Below are 20,382 nucleotides of genomic sequence, written 5' to 3' on the forward strand. Positions count from 1 at the left end.
CTGTTATGGTTAGAACGTAGTATTTTTCATATTAACGAAATAATTCCGATTCAGATTCACGCTTTAGTGCATGAACTTTTACTGATATCGACTGAAAATTAAAACATAATTTAAATAAGATCGTGGATATTTTATTCGATTAAAGAAAATATTATCTAAAATTTAAATACTATTCTACGAATTTTCGATCACAGAGTTTTAGGCAAAATAAAGCTGATGGCTAAATTAATTTAAAACTTAAAATAATTTGAAGACGTACGATAAGTAAAAGTTGAAATATAAAATGGAGTTTAAATTTAATTTCATAATCAATGGTCTTTGGGAATTAATGGGAATAAGCAATTTAGATTTGTATTGATAATTACAGAGCACAACCATTTGGATAATACGTTCAGTGCATTAAACTAACTTGAAATTATTAAATATTATGTAATATTTAAATTTATTTTGCTATGCTTTTAAAATAGGAATAATACCCTATTTAAATAAACCAAATAGCATTTAAATACCAGTAGTTTAAAGCAAGGAGTGTCAAGTTATTTTAGCTGTGTTAAAAGGTTTAATATTTAAAATAACAACATAAATTCTAACGATATTTATCTCAATATAAAATACCTGAGTAACTTAATTTCCATACAGAAATTGTATTATTATTATTTTTTTTTTTTTTTTTAATAACTTAAAATGAATTCCGTCTTGTTTTCAATATGATTCTTCTACTTGAAAATTATTATATTGATGCAATTATATATACATATATATAAATGATGTCACAATAAGTTACCTACAAGTTGTTTTCCATTACAATAGGAATTGTTTTTGACAATTATTACAATAGGAATTGTTTTTGACAATTTTGATGGAATTCGTATGACTGTTGAATAAATTGTTGGACATATCCATCAAAGGCGTAATCACTGCAGATGAAACCATATTTTAAAATATCGTAAAATTTAAAGTAAAAGTAACCAACCCGTAAATAATATCGACCGACGTCGGTTTTATGTTGTATAGGAACACTAAAAAAATGAAGAAAAAACTAGGCATGAAATAAATATAAATATTATTCATTAAAAGTATGTAATATTAAACGATGATGAAATAAATGAGTGCTTAAAGTGCATTACGAAGAGTATGAAAAGTCAAACAATAAGCTGAGTTTGTAGGATAAGAATAATAATAAATCAGAATACTGGAAAAATTATTCTCTGGTCATATTATTTTCATAAGCTTATAATCAATAGTATATAAAAATCACAAACCTTATTTATATATAATAATAATTTAATATTTTATTCAATTATTAGTGAGATAATAATAATAACAATAATATCATATTTAACTTATACAAATTTATTTATTAGTAAATATCAATGGTTAATGTTATTATATATTAGAAAATATGGACATTTAGTACACAACCTATCACAATATTAATATATTACAATTTAACATTATATAATAATTGTGTATTTAATGGTTGTTTATTGAAAAGGTATATTAAGAAGAACATATGCTTGTTTACGGAGTAAAGGGAATTAAGAGTTATTAGTCCTCAAAACTTTATGATTCTTAAAATATAGTAGAGCTAATTTGTGTATAAAAACGATCAAAATACAGAATGGTTATAGGTACACGCACGAGTATTGATAATATCATATGTTTGTGAAGACTACTTAAATAAATGACTGAAAACATCAGAATACTACTGTCACGCAGCCATTGAGTTTTGTGTTTTAACGCTGGGTATCTGAGTATTGGATGAAGCTGGTAAAATATTATAACTAAAAAATTGAATTTTACTGGTGTTATAGCTGTAAATGGTGATATGTAATTTTGCAGGATGTAAGATTATAATATATCAATAAAAACCATTTGTAATCTTAATAAATATCTGTTATGATTATAATTATATTATAAATGGGATATTGGTTTTCAGTAAAATAAGATATTGTCAAATAAAAAGATTCAATAAATTTAGTTGGTGTAAGGCGGCGTAGGCGCGTGTTTATAATTATGCTGTGGCAAAGTGAATTCGTAAAACTTTTTCATTTTAATTTATTTTGTGAGTTTCTATCAGAAAAGGGCTAAAGCGTAATATGATATTGAAATTGAAAAAAAGTTTTAATTACAGTTTTCAGACGTGATATAAAAGTCAAATAAGAATTAGTTAAAAAATAATGACGTATAATAAACTTCACATTTAAGACTTGTTATTGAGTTTAAATATATAATATATATATATTTTTTTTTTTGTAAGTGATTCAAAAAATGAGTTTTTATAAATCTATTGTAAGAATGACGTATTATCGAAAATTTCCGTGTAAAGTATTGGGAAATGTATGAAGACAGAAACAGAAACAGTTTCAATAACTTTTTACGTGGATATGGAATTGTTATAATATTACACATTAAAAAAGTGGATGAAAACTTTCTTAATAATATTGCATGAACTGTAGCGGTGGTGTTGCGAAGGAGTTTTAATGGTAATGGTATCGAGTTGAATATATCTTACAGTAAAAATTGAATGATTCGTTATAAATGTGAAAAATTAAATTGTATACCTTTTTGGAATATTTTGTCAGTTTATACTGTACAGGTTATCATAACATGTATAGCGTTAAAGATGAATAGAACTGAGATTGAACATTCTCATTTTTATAATTTGGTCTAGATTTAGTGTGTCTTGGTTCAATTAAACGATTTTTTTTTATGTTGATGAGATTATCAAAATTATTTCGTCTTGCCAATTTGTCAGTCGTTATGCTTAATCACGTCACTCACAAACTAAAGGTGATGAAAACACAATTTAACACAAAGATAATGGATGTATGACCATGATTGCTCATCCAAGATGCCATATAATAACAATATATTGTAATTACATTTTATTATTATTGAAACTCTAACAGAAATGCCTTCGCTTGAATTCAAAATGTTTAGAAATTTATCAAGTAATAGACTTAAATTTATATGCACTGATAACTCCTAAGTTGGTTGTATTATTTTATAATAAAATTGTTCTATTTTATATTCATGGTTTCAGTATTATATTCCATTACGTCAAATTTCATAATAATGTACAGAAAAAAAATGTAGAATAGTGATTTCTCAAATGGCTGTATTTAAAAATATAAAACAGCACATAAATAAAACATATTTATAGTCAATTATGTTTATAGTTTTTTACCTAATTAAATACATTTTAAATGAAATAAATATTATGCATTATGATCGTTGTATTGGATTTAATATATTATATATGGATTACGTTTAAATAAGTTTAACAATAGGCACCTATTATATCAAAAACTTAAAGAAATATTACAAGTAAACTAAATGTCTAATACAAAAATGATAAGCATTATTAATATGGAGGAATACAACCTATCGCAGATGATATATGATGTGTAAATTGTATGTTTGGCGACCCAAGATTTTATGTGATTTTATAAAAACAGTTTCACCAGAAAGCTTTGTTTTGAATCAACAATAGGCAACGTTTGTTCATCAATATACGACTGTAGTATTAATGGATCGTGATAGTATATTATTGAAGAACATTCTCGGACGTATAGTGAAAATGGATATTACAAGGATACATAGAATATTTATCTCTAGAAAGTTGGCAGAAAAATTTGACATTCAATTTATAACAAATAAAACGATTAAATTGAATATTATGATAATAATTATTACGAAAAAAATTTACAATTACTGTTTTTTTTTTTTTTTTTTTTTTTTTTTTTTTTTTTTTTTATAGAAATATACATTTAATTAATCTTTAACTATTATATGTTTTTTTTTTTTTATATATAATTTAGTTAGGCGCGTGATCGAAATTACAATGAAAATAGAATGATCCTAAACTTTTAAAACACTTCGTAAATAATATTAATTAATGTGAATGTTAGTCATGTAGTATCACATTTATGAATTCTCCATTGTCTATAACATATACATTTTTAATATTGTTATCGCTTTAACTTACTCTTTTCAATTATTATATTAGCTTGTATTATTTTTATCTCATTAAATTAATTAATATGTATTATTTGATAATATAAAATACAAATTAACTTTGTTATGATATAATTATTAGTTTTTTTTTTTAATTATTACCTATGTTTATTATAATCACTGTATATTTACGTCTATGTCGTCTACCTCTTTATAATTCTATATTTTCTGGCATATAAAATTTTCCAATTACATACTTCTACGATTCACTTTAAAAGTTATATACAACTTTAACGATTCTCAATGAAGTATAATATTATGTCTGACAAAAAAAAATATAAACTTATCAGTTTATGGAAATTATTTGATGCGTAAATTTGCAAGTGCATTTGTAAGATTTGGAATACATTTGATACAAAAGAATATGATTTGATGGAGAGGTGCTTGAATATTATGTTGTATTCCTATTGATTGTATTAATATTTATGTAGATGGATAGTACTTGAGAGGAAGCAAAATAAAACTTGAATTTCCAGAATTATTCAGCAGAATACTGATCCGAATAAGAGTAATAGGTGACCATTGTGGTTGTAACTTTTGGGTATCCCCATTTTCAACCAAAATGTACTTTTCCCTATTCGACTAGTACTGTTTTCTATATAAAATATACCTACATATATAACAACTGAATTAAATACTTTTTATATTTATTTTTTTTTTCATTTTATATAACTGTACTTATTCACAAATGTGATTTTCAACTATCAAATTATCGCATTTTATATTTGTGAAAAATAGTAAAATATACATGATCCGTAGTTTTGGAGTTTAATCGCTGATAGCTGTACATATGATTAATAATTGGGATAAACAACCCTTTCTCTAAAGTACCTACCCTTAACCTAAACTGATAACTGTATCATATTATGAAAACTGTTTAACAATGTACCTAATAATAATAATGATAATGTAATACTAATAATATTAATGGAAATGATAATTACTCTCCAGATCCTCTGCGCCTTGGTTGCTGCGAAATGCTGCTGGGTGTTATGATGGAGTCACGGCGGTTGTTGAGCAGTTTGGCAATGTCAGCTCGGAAGTCGGTCTTGGAGTCTCGACGTCCACCTTTGCTGGACGACGATTTGACACCTGAATCAACGGATGACTCGCGCCGCTTTCGGGACGACGTGATCGTGTTGGACCGACCAAACGGAAGCGTCTTGGCGATGTCGGCCAGTGTCTCGCGCCTGGTGATGCCCTTTGGCCGGCTACCCGACTTACCTCCTCCACCGCCGCCGCCTCCACCACCTCCACCGCCTCCACCGCCCGATCCACTTCCACCTCCAACGCCACCTCCACCCATGCCGGTACCGCTCCACTCGCGCAATATGTCGGTGAGCTGGGCAAGCGAGCTGCGCCTCCGGCGCCGGCTGACCGGTGGTGACGTCTCCGCGGTCTCCGTCGGCGGCGACTCGGTGGTGATCTGCGCGGCCGAGTCCCGACGACCGCCCAGCCGTTGTTTGATCGTCGTCTCCTCCATCTGCTCGCGCAGTATGTCGTCCCAACCGTTGCCGCCCTGCCACACCAGACCCACCTGGTGGCTGAGAATCGGCAGGTTGCACACGAAACATATGGCCGTCATCGTCCTGGATTCACGATGAACAGTATTATACACGTGTGCGAGCACTCAATAATAATAATAATAATAATAATAATTATTATTATTATTATTATTTATATAATAATGTCATTTTATTTGTTGGTGTATAAGTGTAATTGCTTACTGTTCATGGCAGTGACTAACAATCATTGTTTGTTTATTCCGCGGTGCAAGTGTGTAAATGTAGGTAAAGTAATTCGGTTACGTGTATTCTTTGACGAAATAAGTACTATAAAATTTATAATGATTTAAAAAACAGCTAATTTACACCGTTTGTTTTCAACGAATTCTATATATGATGTATTGTTGATAGGCGTGTTGAAGTTAATTTAAATTGTCACACATTATGTTTTTCCTGTTTAATTTTTTATTGTAATAAACATAAAATGAGCAAATTGTTGTTTTCATTAAAATTTCACAACGAAAATTTTTGAACGCAGTTATTTTATATTGCCATAGAAAACACGAATTGGTCTAAAACTTTAGAACTTTGAAAGAAGTATTGCATTCAATCAATAATCCAGGGGTAATTAATGTTCTATGCAGCAAACAACCTATGTTTAAAAAAATCTCTTAAGCTGAATGCGTAAAAAATATTATATTAAACAATTACAATTGTATTAAAAAATACATGATATGCTTAAATTATGGGTCGAAAACCGCTGAAATAGTCATTATAATTTAAGCTAAAATTTCCATAAATTTCTATTCCATATCAATAGTTTTCTACCTAAAAAATATAGACATATTTTTCAAATGTAAAAAATATTTTTGTGTTGCATATACGTTTAGTGATCAGTTTTAATTTTTTGTTCGTGATCTGATGGCTACAATTGTTCTGTAGATTACTGAGCAATAAAACTATGGGTCCAAACGTAAACGGCGATGAACAGCTCACGGAATAAACAAACAAACCGGGTTATCTTTACATATTATATACTATATGTATTGTAATATCATGGTTAAAAATTGCATTATTTATGAGAAAATATCGTATTTGAGTATTTCAACTACAATAATTAAGAAAAGTCTGTGGACGGAACCTATACATGAAAAGGTAATGAACAAGAATTTGAAAAAATAATTGTAATTTGAGCTATAATATCAAATCCATCCACACTTTATTGCGTATTAAAAGGAATGTCTATCACATATTAAGTAAAATTACAATTTAAGTTATTCATAAATTTATAAACAAAATAATTTTTAATGTTATTTGTTTTAATTAAAATCACCATACATATTAAATTACAATATTTTTCCACATAGCGTTATTAACCGTAATATTTTAAGTTTGATGACCTTGTATGTCAAAAACACTTTATAATTATAATAAAAAAAAAAACCGTAATATTGTAAAGTATACTAACATTTAAAAACTGAAAATAATTAACTTATTATTTAAAAACAATGTCGTCTAAATTGAAAAAAAAGCGACTACTATAACAAGCTAAATCATTATAACTAATAATAAATAGCTAAACCAATCATGCACTAAGTCAATTCACTCAATGAAAAATACTGATTTTAAAATTTAAATTAAATAATTTTCCACAAATTTTAGTTTTGGAAATGTGTGCTTTTTTAGTAAAAAATATTAAATATGTGTTACTGTGCTAGTGTCTCTCCTATACTGTGAAATACAATATTGTGTACGAATAAAACCCCAAATTGTATGTAAATAAATGTACATACTATCATTTACGGTATACTCGTATTTACCAAAAACATTGTCAAGATAAAATTAATGTTACACGTAACAGCAACTGAAAAATAATTCGATTGACAATCGATTAACATGTATACTGTATGTCTCATATACAAATATGACATTTTAATACATTTATGAACGAAATAAAAAATTAAGATTCAATATTGAAAAAAACAAACAAATACTAAACATATTTATAAAACAGAAAAATACGTTTACAGTGTGATCCATTTAAATGACTACACGAATAAGTCTATTAGTCGATTACATTTTTTTTTGTGTAAGAAACGATACTAAAATATAGTTAAATGTATCTAATTCATAATATTGTACACTAAATTCTCATAGAATTTATTTAAAATTGTATAAAAAAGTTGTTTTTAAAAATACAGTCATTTAATTAGAGAAGTATTGGTGAGTAGCCATTTAAATATGAATAACTCCGTAAAGATGATATAAAAAATGTATAATGTACATTATATCATTTATAATAAAATTCATAGAATAGTATAGGTATGTTAATATTACCGGTGCGATGAAAAATTCAATATACCACTCTGACGAATAATTTAGTTATAATCTTGCGAGCGTGACCCGTGCATAATAATAATGTTTTAGATTAATGTGTATAGTATTATAAATATTATAAATATACATTTATATTTACGTGAATAAAATCAATGTTATTAGTTTGTACGATGCAATTAAGTGGTAAACTGGTAATGATTTATTATTATAATAAACTTTGTATACCTAGTTATGTTAGTTAAGACGCATAGTATTAAACTAAGATACATGCAAACAGGGACGGAAAACTAATCATGCCTGCGTAGACTACCATCGGAAAAACTTTCGGAAATTCAAAATACGGTTCTATTGCGGTACGTCAATAATCATTATCTGAATCCAATTATGAGATTCAGAGATAGTTTGTGTAATTGACGGATATCAGGTTCATTTTTTTCATTTTATTAAAATTGGCATCAACGGTTTCCGAGTGTTGCACATGTTAAAATTACGCTTACGTCTATCGGTTGTATACCATGGACCTTAAGTGAACTAAATGACATATACTTATTTTATTCCTCAGAAATTGATTTCTCACCGTTTCTCACAATTAGTTTGACTTTGAAATGACATGTTTTATGAATTTATGTCATTTTTATATAAAAAAAGTTACAATGGTGTGTGCAGGAATTTTTCAGCGAAATATACAGAATAATTTGAGTAGCTGTAAAATGTTACTGAATGTATTTATTCAGATTAGGTATACTTAACACTATTAATCTAATATATTTTAAACTATGATAATTATCGATTGAGTTTTTATTCGGTTTAAGAGGTATTTAAAATAATATATGTTTTGAATTTCATAGTATACATTTTATCTGTGGTTAATAATTTATTTTTACAATCACGTTTGTGAAGAAATCAAAGATTTAAAGTGAGTGTGAGTAGTTTTTTACTATATTTTCATTGTGCATTTTAGGTGTACACCTATTACAACAAGGTTTATAATAATTAGAGTGAAAAAGTTTTAAAAAAAAAATGAGAAATGGTTCGTTTCAATAGCAAAAAAAGCACCCGTGATACATTTGATTAATTACGGTTATCAGTGTTGATATGGTTTTTGAAATAAAACAAACAGTTATTATATATCTTGGGTCTACGATCTAGTACAGTTGTAGTTGTGGGTTCAACGTCATACTCAGTCGACGAGAGAACATAATATATCAAACTGAATTTGTAATGATATTATATTGTTCAAATTATATTCCCTTGGACACTCTTGCCTCGTCTGAGAGTTGGTTAAGTTATAGAAATGGAGATTTTATACATCCCTTGCGATACTTTATAATAATATGCATAATATATTATCCCTTTTATCGTTAATTACGATTTTTAATTCTCGTTCTAAATTAAATTTGCTTAATAAATTAATATCCTCTGTAATTTTCTGTCAAAAATTCCAGTGCATTAACTATTTAATTGAACAATATGCTTAAATAAAACAAAATGTATCTACGTCATGATAAAGTTTCTAAGTCTGCATTTTTAAGGGTGTACCTACAATGAATTTTTAAAGACGAAACGAGTCTTAAAAATATTTCATTAAAAATGTACTTACATAGATTACAGCCATATTATAATATATATCTTAACAATTATTTATAACTGTGGGGTATGGACATTATGATTTTTAGACTTTTTTGTTTAAAATATAAAAAATATATTTATATACCTTTGTTATGGGCTTTAATTGTCTACTATTTTTAGTACTTTGGTACTATTCAATACTAATTTGATATTTTCATTCATATAATTTATAAGTTTAATTTTCATATAATTCAAGAATTATGCAACATTTTTCTTACCAAGCATCATGATATATTGAAATAAACTGAAATAATGTTGTTGTTTATTAGAGTCCGTACTTTCTTGAAGTAATTGTAAAAGTTCAAACTATCATTTATTGAAACGTCAATACGGAAGTGGAATACGTTTTTTGACCAACAATTTTTCAAATTTTCAATATAATTTATTAATTTCTGGGAGTGCCTGAACTCTCTTAGCTACGATTTTGTGCTCAAAACTTTTTTAAAATTTCCTTTAATAATGAACTCATTCTAATTCTGATTTTATTAATTATGAAGTATACTTAAGAACCAAATTTTGAATTATTATTATTATACCATTTAAATAGTGTCTCGTGGAAATGAAAGTCAACCTTTTTTATTTTTCTAAATTGTCAGACAGAAGATTATTTTTAAACGTTAATATATATAAAATCTTAATAAAAATTCAAAGAAGTAGTTTTTGATTTATTAAAATAAAATATTCTATAGATATATGATTAACATCCCTTGAAAATGGATTTATCTGCTTAACGATTCTCAGGAAATAAGAGCAGTTCTTATTTGGAAAATAATGTTTATTCATCTAAAGTCATTCCTTAATGTTATATTAATCTAAGAAGGTATTTTAAAATCTGTTTCACAGGTATGAGTAGTTACTTAAAAAATCAAAGAAACAGAATTTAAATGAATTAATTAATAATTTAAAAAAAATGGGTAAGCATGTTTTGTGAATCACTTAGTACCTATTTTACGTTTATTTTTTTTTGTATTTATATTATTATAATTTAATGAAGATTCATAACTATATTTTATTTTCATGTATATTTTAAAGATTCATTCTCTATCGTGCTCAGTTTATTTTTAACTAAATGGTTGAAATGCTATAACCCAACATGGAAATAATTGGTTGGAAGAATACATACATTAATCAATTAAAAAGTCGTTGAAAAAATGTGTGTTTTATAAAGTAGATATTAAGTGTAATGATTAAAATTTTTTTTTTTGTACTATAGATATTGATAGTTAATTTTTATTTCTATGATTATAATCATAAACGACCGCGCTGGGGTTAAGATGATAATACTAACATTTAAAAGGAAGGATAAAAACATATAAATGGAATAATAAAAAATATGCATACAACTCGTACTAATTACTAAATAACGAGAATTTGCATCGTTATGCTTTTAATCTGAATCTCTAGTGATAATTAAAAACATATCGATAAATACTTTTTGAATGTGCACTCGCTCCGATCGTAGCTATATACACAATTTTTTTCCATTAGAAAATTTCTCCTCGTTTCTCGGCTCAATACAGTTAATAGTAAAGCGGCTACGTTATTAGAATACATTATTATTTTTATTTAGGGCTACGTGTTATTATAATGAAAGCATTTGCGTAGAAAAAAACAAATTAAACTCTGCTGGAGAAAGGTCGTTGATATATTATCATGTGGCACGCGCAACGTTGTGCAGTTGAACCAATAAACTTTATATTATACGACACATATATATATATACATATACATACATAGAAAAATATTATTATAATTGTATCGTTATTAGGAGATGTAATATTATTATATCATGATCAGTTTCCGCCCTTGTTCTTTGTGAAAAAATACAAATCAATATAAACAGTAAAATTCAAAACAGTATCGTTCACCGTCTGGATAACGACGTCTAAATGAAAATATAAATAAAATATACAATCAAAAGAAAAAAGAAAAATGGAGATGTGAATGATGATCGGGACCTGTAATGACGAAGCCTCGGATACGCCATAATTCATTTTCTATTGGCGATTCGTGACTGTGGCAGCGTCCTACTCTACAGATTTATTTCACCATCACAACTGTAACACACACACATCGTGCATTTTGCTAATTTTCAGATTTTTTTTTTTGATGCTATGGGTATGATTAAAAACATGGCAAAAAGAGGAAGTAAAAAAAAAAAAAAATGTAAACAAATGAAATAAATATCAGCTTTTAATTAATACATCGTCACAAATATCCAATTGTACCAATAATGCTACGTTCAAAAATAAAACGTATCTAGTTGTGTTTTTCACATAGTTTTAATAATATATATTTTATAGGAACCTGGAATTATAATATATTTAATAATAATTATTGATAAAAATGTATTAATGTATGATAGTATAAATTATAATGTCTTGTACAATAAAATGCGAATATTATAACATAAATTAATGAAATTGATCTAACCTTTGTAAGGCTTATGAAATATAATTTCAAATTGAAATGTATTGTATATAGTTGTGTAAAAATGTATATGTAGTTTTGTTGACAACAAATTCTGTTCCTCAAACAATTAGGTATAGTACTTGTTCGAAGACTTGTACAGTAGGTATGTATTACTTTTTATAACTGTAACATGACGTGTTTATGATTTTTGATTCATACAAAATTGTCAAATTGTTTAATTAAGCATAACAATAATAATAATATTATTGTGTAATTACCTAGTTTATTCAGGTTTTATTCAGGTTTTATTTTATTGTTTTTATTTTTATTTTTGTTTTTAGTATTAAATAAAATGACAAAAATATATTCAAATGTATACTATAATATAGTAAGGAAATAATTAGAAATATACTTTTTACAAAACGGAGTATTCAATTTTCTCACATATTGAATTACCATACGTTAATTTTGTTCAGTATGATTATAGACCCTTAGTTAATACTTATTTCTCATACAAGATATTGTATTCCTAACTAGTTATTCATTTATATTATATCATTAATTAATTTATAAGTTTTCTGTGTCAATAGAAATATCATATGTTTTGAACAGTACAATATAATGTTAACCTAGTATGGTGTATACAGTAGGTAATGAAAAACACACATTAACTGACCCTCGAAAAATAACTTTAATGAAATGACAATATAGCGAAAAAACTGATCAAGTTTGTCGTTGGAAATCACGAAAACAAAAACGAATGATTGCATTGCATTCATTAAACATTTATGTTTAAAGTAAAAACTAACATGAGTGTGTTTGTTATCCACAACATTTTTGTGGCTTATATCAAACACAAAATACCTTTTAAGTGTTTTAGTCGGTATACATTTTAAGTAATTATGTCATTATAACGTTATCGAGTTTCGTATAAAACGCATAACACTACTCACTAGATTAATGACAATATAAATAATATAATAATGTACGATGTATAGACATGTTATGTAATAGTATTATATTATAACGGTTAGACATTTTCTTTGTTCCCAGCATCATTTATCTTCACAATTTGCTACCCTATTATAAAATCTGATTTCACCTTTATTTTGATGAGATTGACATAAGTATAACTTTAGAATCTCGTACCATTAATATAATAATATTTAGAATTTAAAGATCTAAATAAAATTGACATCAGTCAACGAAATATACAATAATAAATGATTTGATTAAGTCGTATTAAGAGACTGGGTGGTCTCGCCTCGGTCAAATACAATTATGACGTGACTGCTAACGAGTTGTGATAATTAATTTCGAAAAAGGAGTATCACATACCTAGTTTCCTGAAAATCGTTAAAAACGTTTTCCCTCTAACTCAGAAATGATAATAGTCAGCGACATCTGTGGGGGGCGTTTGGCCGCCACACGTCTTGGTGGTCTTCCGACAGATCGCGTCCGACGTTATAATAATAATTATTGCACGTCCGCAGCGCGTATCGGATTTCCGGTAATGTCGGTAGCAGCTTATCCGGACATTCGGTTTTCTAGTTGGTACTGTTTACGAAATTACCGATGGGGGAGGAAACTCTGTCGTCCACTGACACACATATACCATTGACGGCCGAGCACGTTTTTCCGGCGATTATTATATCGTTGGCGCTAATGACTTGGGTACCGAAACGTTGTGTGGAAAGTGCGGGGAATGAGCGACAACAATGAATGCGGCGTATTGTTTTCTCCACGCCCCTTATCCACCTCACCACGATCCGGTCGTCCACAGAGGGTTAGGTAATGGCAAACCTTCGTTATTTTTGATATCAGCGTATTTCTGCAAGCCCGCAATTACTATATAACCATTATTATTTTTATTATTACCACGCACTCGTGGTTTGCCGGCGGGGGACACATGGTTTTCATCTCCTATAGAGTCCAGACCATCGTATTATAACGATCTGATACGGAATACACCCATGTCCGGACTGGAATCAGTGTACAATATACAATATAATTGGACCCGGCTCGACGTATATAAAATAGATAATAATAATAGTATAAGAACCTGTTTTTAAGTGTACAATATATCTGATAATATAATGTCTCTTATGATAATAATACACGCGTGTTATAATAATGTGAAAATTGTGGTGTTTTAATATTATTAAATGATTCGTCGCTGTAGAAGAGTTGACTTTTCAAAGTAGAAGCATCGGCTTAACGAGTGAAATGTATAATATTATACTATATTGTGTCTATAACCATCGGCACGCCATCGCTAATCACCTAATTATAAAAATATATTGTGATGCATTCGGACTATTATATTTCTGCTTTACTGGAATCAGAGCGCACAGAAATGACACGTTGCAATCAGTGACACAATGACACATGTCATATCGAAATCATTTCCGGTCTTAACAAGTTAATCGCCGAACCATTATTATATGTATAAGACAGTTTCATAGTTATGGTAATAAATCGATAACATAAAATATTATACCACGCGAATATTGACAGCCCTATGAATGAAATCCAAGTTCAGTAGTTGGTCGAGATCGGTTCGGTTACTATCAAAACATTGTATTTTTTTTATGTTATTCAATTATCATTTTTTATATACTTTAATACATAGTATAATTTGTATCTTTTTAATTATGAGTATAGAGGTTAATTCTATAATATAATCTACCCATTTCTGTATTATTTTATTTTTTACGGTTTACGTATTTTAGATTGCTAAATATAAAAATAAATGTATAATTAATACAGTTAATACATTTGAAATTAGTTTACCCACTAATAAGAGATAAAAATGTATCCTCCGATTTTTTTTAAGAATAAATAACTATCTTACATTCTTTAGAATTAAACCAAGTGTAGACACATAGAAATATATTACTAATAACCTTATTATCATTTATAACATAATATTATTAAGAATATTCCGTAATTAAAATATGGTTGGTGTATTTTAGCTATTTGTTTTCTGTGAATTCGTTGACTATAAGTCGATACAAATTACCCCAAGTAAAATATAAATCTGACCGCTATCAATAAACTATGTTATAGCTAACGAAATACGTATTATTTTTATAAAATCGATTTCGAAATTAATTGCGTTTCTTTTACCATTTTAGTGAGGTTTTTTATATTAATATTTTTCTGAACCGTTGAAATGAACTGCATTTATATTTTTCATCATTGTTAGATGATTGATTCAAAAATATACTTGATTGTGATTTAAAAATAAATGTATGTATATTTAAGTATATTTAATAATTGTTTTTCTTTCTGCTAAAATATAATGCCACGACCGAGTGGCTAAAAAAATATATTTATGGAGTAATTTTTAAAACACGTAGTCAAAAAAATGTGAATTTGTATTTATAATTTAACATAATTTTATAATCGATAGAGAATCTGTTTGTAATTATTTTAACAAACGTATTTAAGTACATATAATGTTAGTTTCAATATAACCATTGTCGTTGAGTTAATATTTTATTCTTTAATAAGTAAAATACTTTTTTCTAGAGAGATTTTTTTTATTCTATGCACTTAAGTATAATTACCTTTGAAATTTATTCTTATATTTTTTTAGAATGAGAACTTTTTTCTTCTATCATAAATTCTAAAATTCTAGTATGAATTAAATACAAATTAACATTTTTTATTATGACAAAAATAATTTACATTTTAATCTCATCATGAATTTTGTTCACGTTATTCTAGAAATACAATAATGTTCAATGTTTTAATAAAATATAAACATAAATAAACTTTATACGAGGTATTTTGTAGTACATTTAGTACAGTTACATATTAATTTCATATAATTTTGTTTTGTTTGATGTGCGTATTGTAATTAAATAAATACCTACAATTTTCTTTGCTTCGCATATTATAAAAATAATAAATACAATTTTTTTTTTTTTTTTTTTATTGGTCTTGAAATTTATACAATTTCTGCTTCGACTACTTGGCTATTAGCACAATAAATACAATTATATTATATTATTATTTTTATTCATAATAATAAAATATGGCTAAGATTATTAAAATATTACCTATGATATAAGCTATACAGAAGTGCCCCTGAATTGCCTATACAATGCGCCGTGTTAAACATATTATATTATGTTAATATTAATTTAGGTACAATCGTTGTAATTTAATTTAAAATCAATTATTTGATTTAGGTTAACAATAAAACAAACGAAGAAATAGTTTAATTTTAAAATCAATTTTTATTTCTATGCTGGAGGTCTTCAATTACAATTATTGGACTTTGTAGAACTTCTAAGTTTTTAATATAATAAATTATCATCGCAGTTGTTCTCATTGAGTGATAATATTATTTTATGTATTGAATTTCATATTTAATGATTCACTAAAATCCGTATATAAACTAACTGATTACACTGTTTATACTATATTTAAAATTTAAGTTTTGTAATTATACGCGAGGATAACTTTTCGTTATAAATTAAAATTTATTTTCATTTTTTTGGATCATATTATGTAACTATATTTTATATGAAACTGTTTTATTACTATAGGTATGTGATAAATTTCAATTTGATAATAATTAGTAAATAGCTACAATTAGATTAAATATCTGATAAAAGATTCTATTTCGAAATTGTATTTGATTTATTTAATTTAAATATGCACGTTTCAGAAAAATGTAACATTATTACAAATCAATACAACATATAAAATATTAAATTTATACACACTCCATATTGGTGATAAAATAGTGCAGAATGATTCAATTATTAATATTGTTTTTTTTTTAATCAATTTATGAGAATGCTACCTTTATACATTTTATTTTTTTCAATACTGACAAATACATATTATTATATTATTTCATTCAATGGGATTTTTAGGAATTTACTATAAATATAACAGAGTTCACTATAAAGTAATTTTTTTTTTGTCATGCTTTTGACTCTATTACTATTATTATTACTGTATATTTTTTTACAGTAAGGATTAAAATTATAACATTTTTTGCATACTATTCGCTGTTTTTTTATTTTTGCTGTTTGAGCTGCCTAAATCTAAATACCAACCCATTGTTAGTACACCACTATGTCCCTTTGGGAAATTGACAATATATTTTGATAATTCAGCACTATGAAAATTGTGATCAATAGTTATATTATATTATCCAAAAATGAAATTAGTAGTTATACGTGTTTAAAAAAAAAAGTGGTTGTTTTTCTTTGGCATGAATAATGTAATATATTTTACCCTTATAAAATTAAAATGCAATGTTTGTCGATGGTGATGAAAATTAGATAACGAAAAAATGAGTTTATTGTTTGTTAAGTGTCAAATTATTCTTTCCCGTCTCCCGATTATGTTGGAGTAACGTACGTAAAGAGGTCGCATCAAAAAAATACACCGTTAGTTTTTGGGGGCGGATACTATAGATCATATTATTATATACAAGAAATGAAGTGAATATCTATGGAGCATATTTTTGGGGACCGAATTCACGTAGTCGGTCATCCGATGGTGATAACGATCCAGTTAACACGGTTTTTTAGATAGAGTCATACAGTTCCCGCAGGACGTGGACGTTGACGAGCCTGATAAAAAAAATAATATATATTACCTCCAAAATATAATGATAAAATACCCTAGGATATTGGACGTGTTGTTTCAGAGGTGCAGGTGATACAATTGCAATTAGGTCGAAAGTATATACAGACTACAGAGGTATCCTTCAGTGCGAGAGATCTTGTCATCAGCACTCTGTCAACGTTGGACCATCATCAATAACGATCTCATCTGGACACACGTTATATATTGACAATTTTACGAACTTAAATAGAGTTCTATATATATGTATACATTCTATACTTTTTTATACAGTTTCGATTGGTATTAAATTTATATTCGATATTTCACTCTCAAATACTCCCGATGTGATAATTTTGATAACCCATAAGATGGTGATCACGGTAAATCTTAATATTTCTAACAAAAACAAACATTTTTCCGAAACATATATAAAATAAAAAAAATTCAAAATGTTATTTTAAACGAGTTTAATGGACATTTAGGTTATCTACGTATTTTAATATAATTTTGATGAATGAAAAATAAGTATTTCACTCACCCGTCAATGTTTCAACCCTTAATTATATTTAAACAGTTGAAGTTGCTTCGCTATGATATTTTCAGCCAGATTTCATATTATCTAATAATACGAAGAAACATATATTTATATAATTAAATAAACAAAATTGACTGTGCTTTTAATACACTTATATTATACTAAATTAAATTAACTTAATTTGTATATTAACTTGTAATATTTTATTCAACTTGACGGACGATTATCAGTTATAAAGGTTTAACAATTAGGTTAGTGTTTTTGAATTAAAATTGTCCAATCTGATGTGGAAAAAAAATTATTTAAAAACTGTAATTATGGTATAATCTATATCAAATCAGTGTTCTTATTGTTTATATTTACAAATATTATGTATGTTTATTGGTGTTTTTGAAATTCAGATTCGTTACCGCTTTATACCGTGATTTCTAAATCGACGATAAAACGTAATAAAATTACCAACGATAAAGCAACACGTTTTTAGGCTGCAGCATATATATATATGCATAGTATACATAGTTATAATAATATATTTGTCACATAGAAACCGGCATATTGTGTCCCTGTAGAATGTGTTTTCGGGCGAGAAAACGTTGTCGCGTGCGCAACAATCCCTCGCGGGCACATTAATCATTTTTCAGTACTTTACGGGTGCCCTCCTCCATTAAAGAGATTAATTCCGAATTTCTTTGCCCCCAAACACACACACACACACGAATAAGAATGTCTTTCCAAGTTTCACGAACTCATTATGCACTACACACAAACACACACACACACACACACACACACACACACACACACACACACACACACACACACACACACACACACACACACACACACACACACACACACACACACACACACACACACACACACACACACACACACACACACACACACACACACACACACACACACACACACACACACACACACACACACACACACTTATTCACACCGCATCCCATCGGTTAAGTATAAAGCTCTACGCAACAGGGTGCTGCGGAAAAGAAGAAAACACTTTGTCCTCTTTGCGTGTGTGGTTCTCCTAATGGATTTTCTAATTTCACAATCACACGAGACCGGAGCAGGAGAACGGGGGAGGACATCCGTTTCCGAGACGGCGCGACGTAGCGACGACACGTCATACGCCACTCCGCCGTCCCGTGACAAGTAAATGATCGACGACGGTGTTCACGATCAGATCAAATTCGTAAAGTATACAGTATAATATTATATTATACACAGTATACACGTTATATTATTATTTAAAACCAAAATGTATATAATTTAATGTACTGACGGTGATGAATATGATACGTCAGTACGTCACACAATATTGTAATGCACTAAACATCGACGACGCGTTAGAAAATTGCGGTTGCGTAGTTTTGTGTTTTTATTCAGCGTCTAAATGGATATTTCCGTATCTCCTAGCACACCAAAATATTTTGAGAGTTTTTTTGTAATATATATTGAGACCACTATCAGTAGCCTTAAAATTGGAAACATCCAGGCAATCGCTTATCAATATCTCATCTAAACATAATCGCTCCCTTCTCCGTCAGCTGTGATACCACCTTACAGTATATCATAATATTATAATCAAATCCCACATCCATTGCTATACGAATTCAAACTCACTGTCATAATAATCGATTTGTCTCAAAATAATTTAAACTTACTAAATTTAATTTTTAATTTTTGAAAGTCAAAAAATAATATAACTTAAAACCGATATTTCATACCCTCAACAATATTATCCGCTATAATTTTTATAATAGATAATTTTACCTAAGGTCAAAAATCAAAAATCATAAAAGGGTTTTTAGGCGAAAGTGTTATATCTATGATATGCGTTGGCCAGAGAGAGGAAACAAATATAATGCTGATATCCTCTTGACTATACCTACATAATATAATATTGTAAACTACCTTATATTTCAAATAATATAATAGTGTTCTAGCAATTTAAAATAGTAATAATGTATCTATTGCGTATATATAGACACATACGACTCCCGTAATTTTGTTAAACTATTTTTTTCATTTTTTTATGGACAAATACAAATGCCATTAGTGGGAAAAACAACTGGCTATAATATTACATTTGTGATGTAAACCATCAATAATATTACCTTATACCCGATTCGGTATACTTCTACAGTTATTTCTCATCGACAACTACGCTTGGTTTGATACGCAGGCTCAATTTACCGTTTTCACGTAGGTTATTTCTCTTGTTTCAAATCCCCTCTAGATCTTGGAAATGCACTATATATGTACTATAATACAACGATAATGTCAATTGTTTATTAATAAAATAATAACCGATTCTAATGG

At 27.8% G+C, this 20,382-nt stretch overlaps 1 protein-coding gene across 1 annotated transcript in view; it reads right to left on the bottom strand.

Annotated features, from left to right (window-relative positions):
• The window catches only part of rsh (Rap GTPase activating protein radish), a 275,432-nt gene that overhangs the window by 128,913 nt on the left and 126,137 nt on the right, over positions 1–20,382 (bottom strand). Inside the window, exons 4-5 of the mRNA XM_089219607.1 lie at positions 11,450–11,548; positions 4,965–5,609 (exon numbers count right to left, since the gene is read on the bottom strand). Of these exons, the coding sequence (XP_089075733.1) occupies positions 4,965–5,609; positions 11,450–11,478 (674 nt within the window). The 5' untranslated portion in view covers positions 11,479–11,548. The remainder of the gene's footprint in view (positions 1–4,964; positions 5,610–11,449; positions 11,549–20,382) is intronic.

This window comes from Diuraphis noxia, unplaced genomic scaffold (assembly GCF_037042655.1).
Source record: "Diuraphis noxia isolate RWA-SAM2 unplaced genomic scaffold, SU_Dnox_SAM2 contig0002, whole genome shotgun sequence".
NCBI lineage: Eukaryota > Metazoa > Arthropoda > Insecta > Hemiptera > Aphididae > Diuraphis > Diuraphis noxia.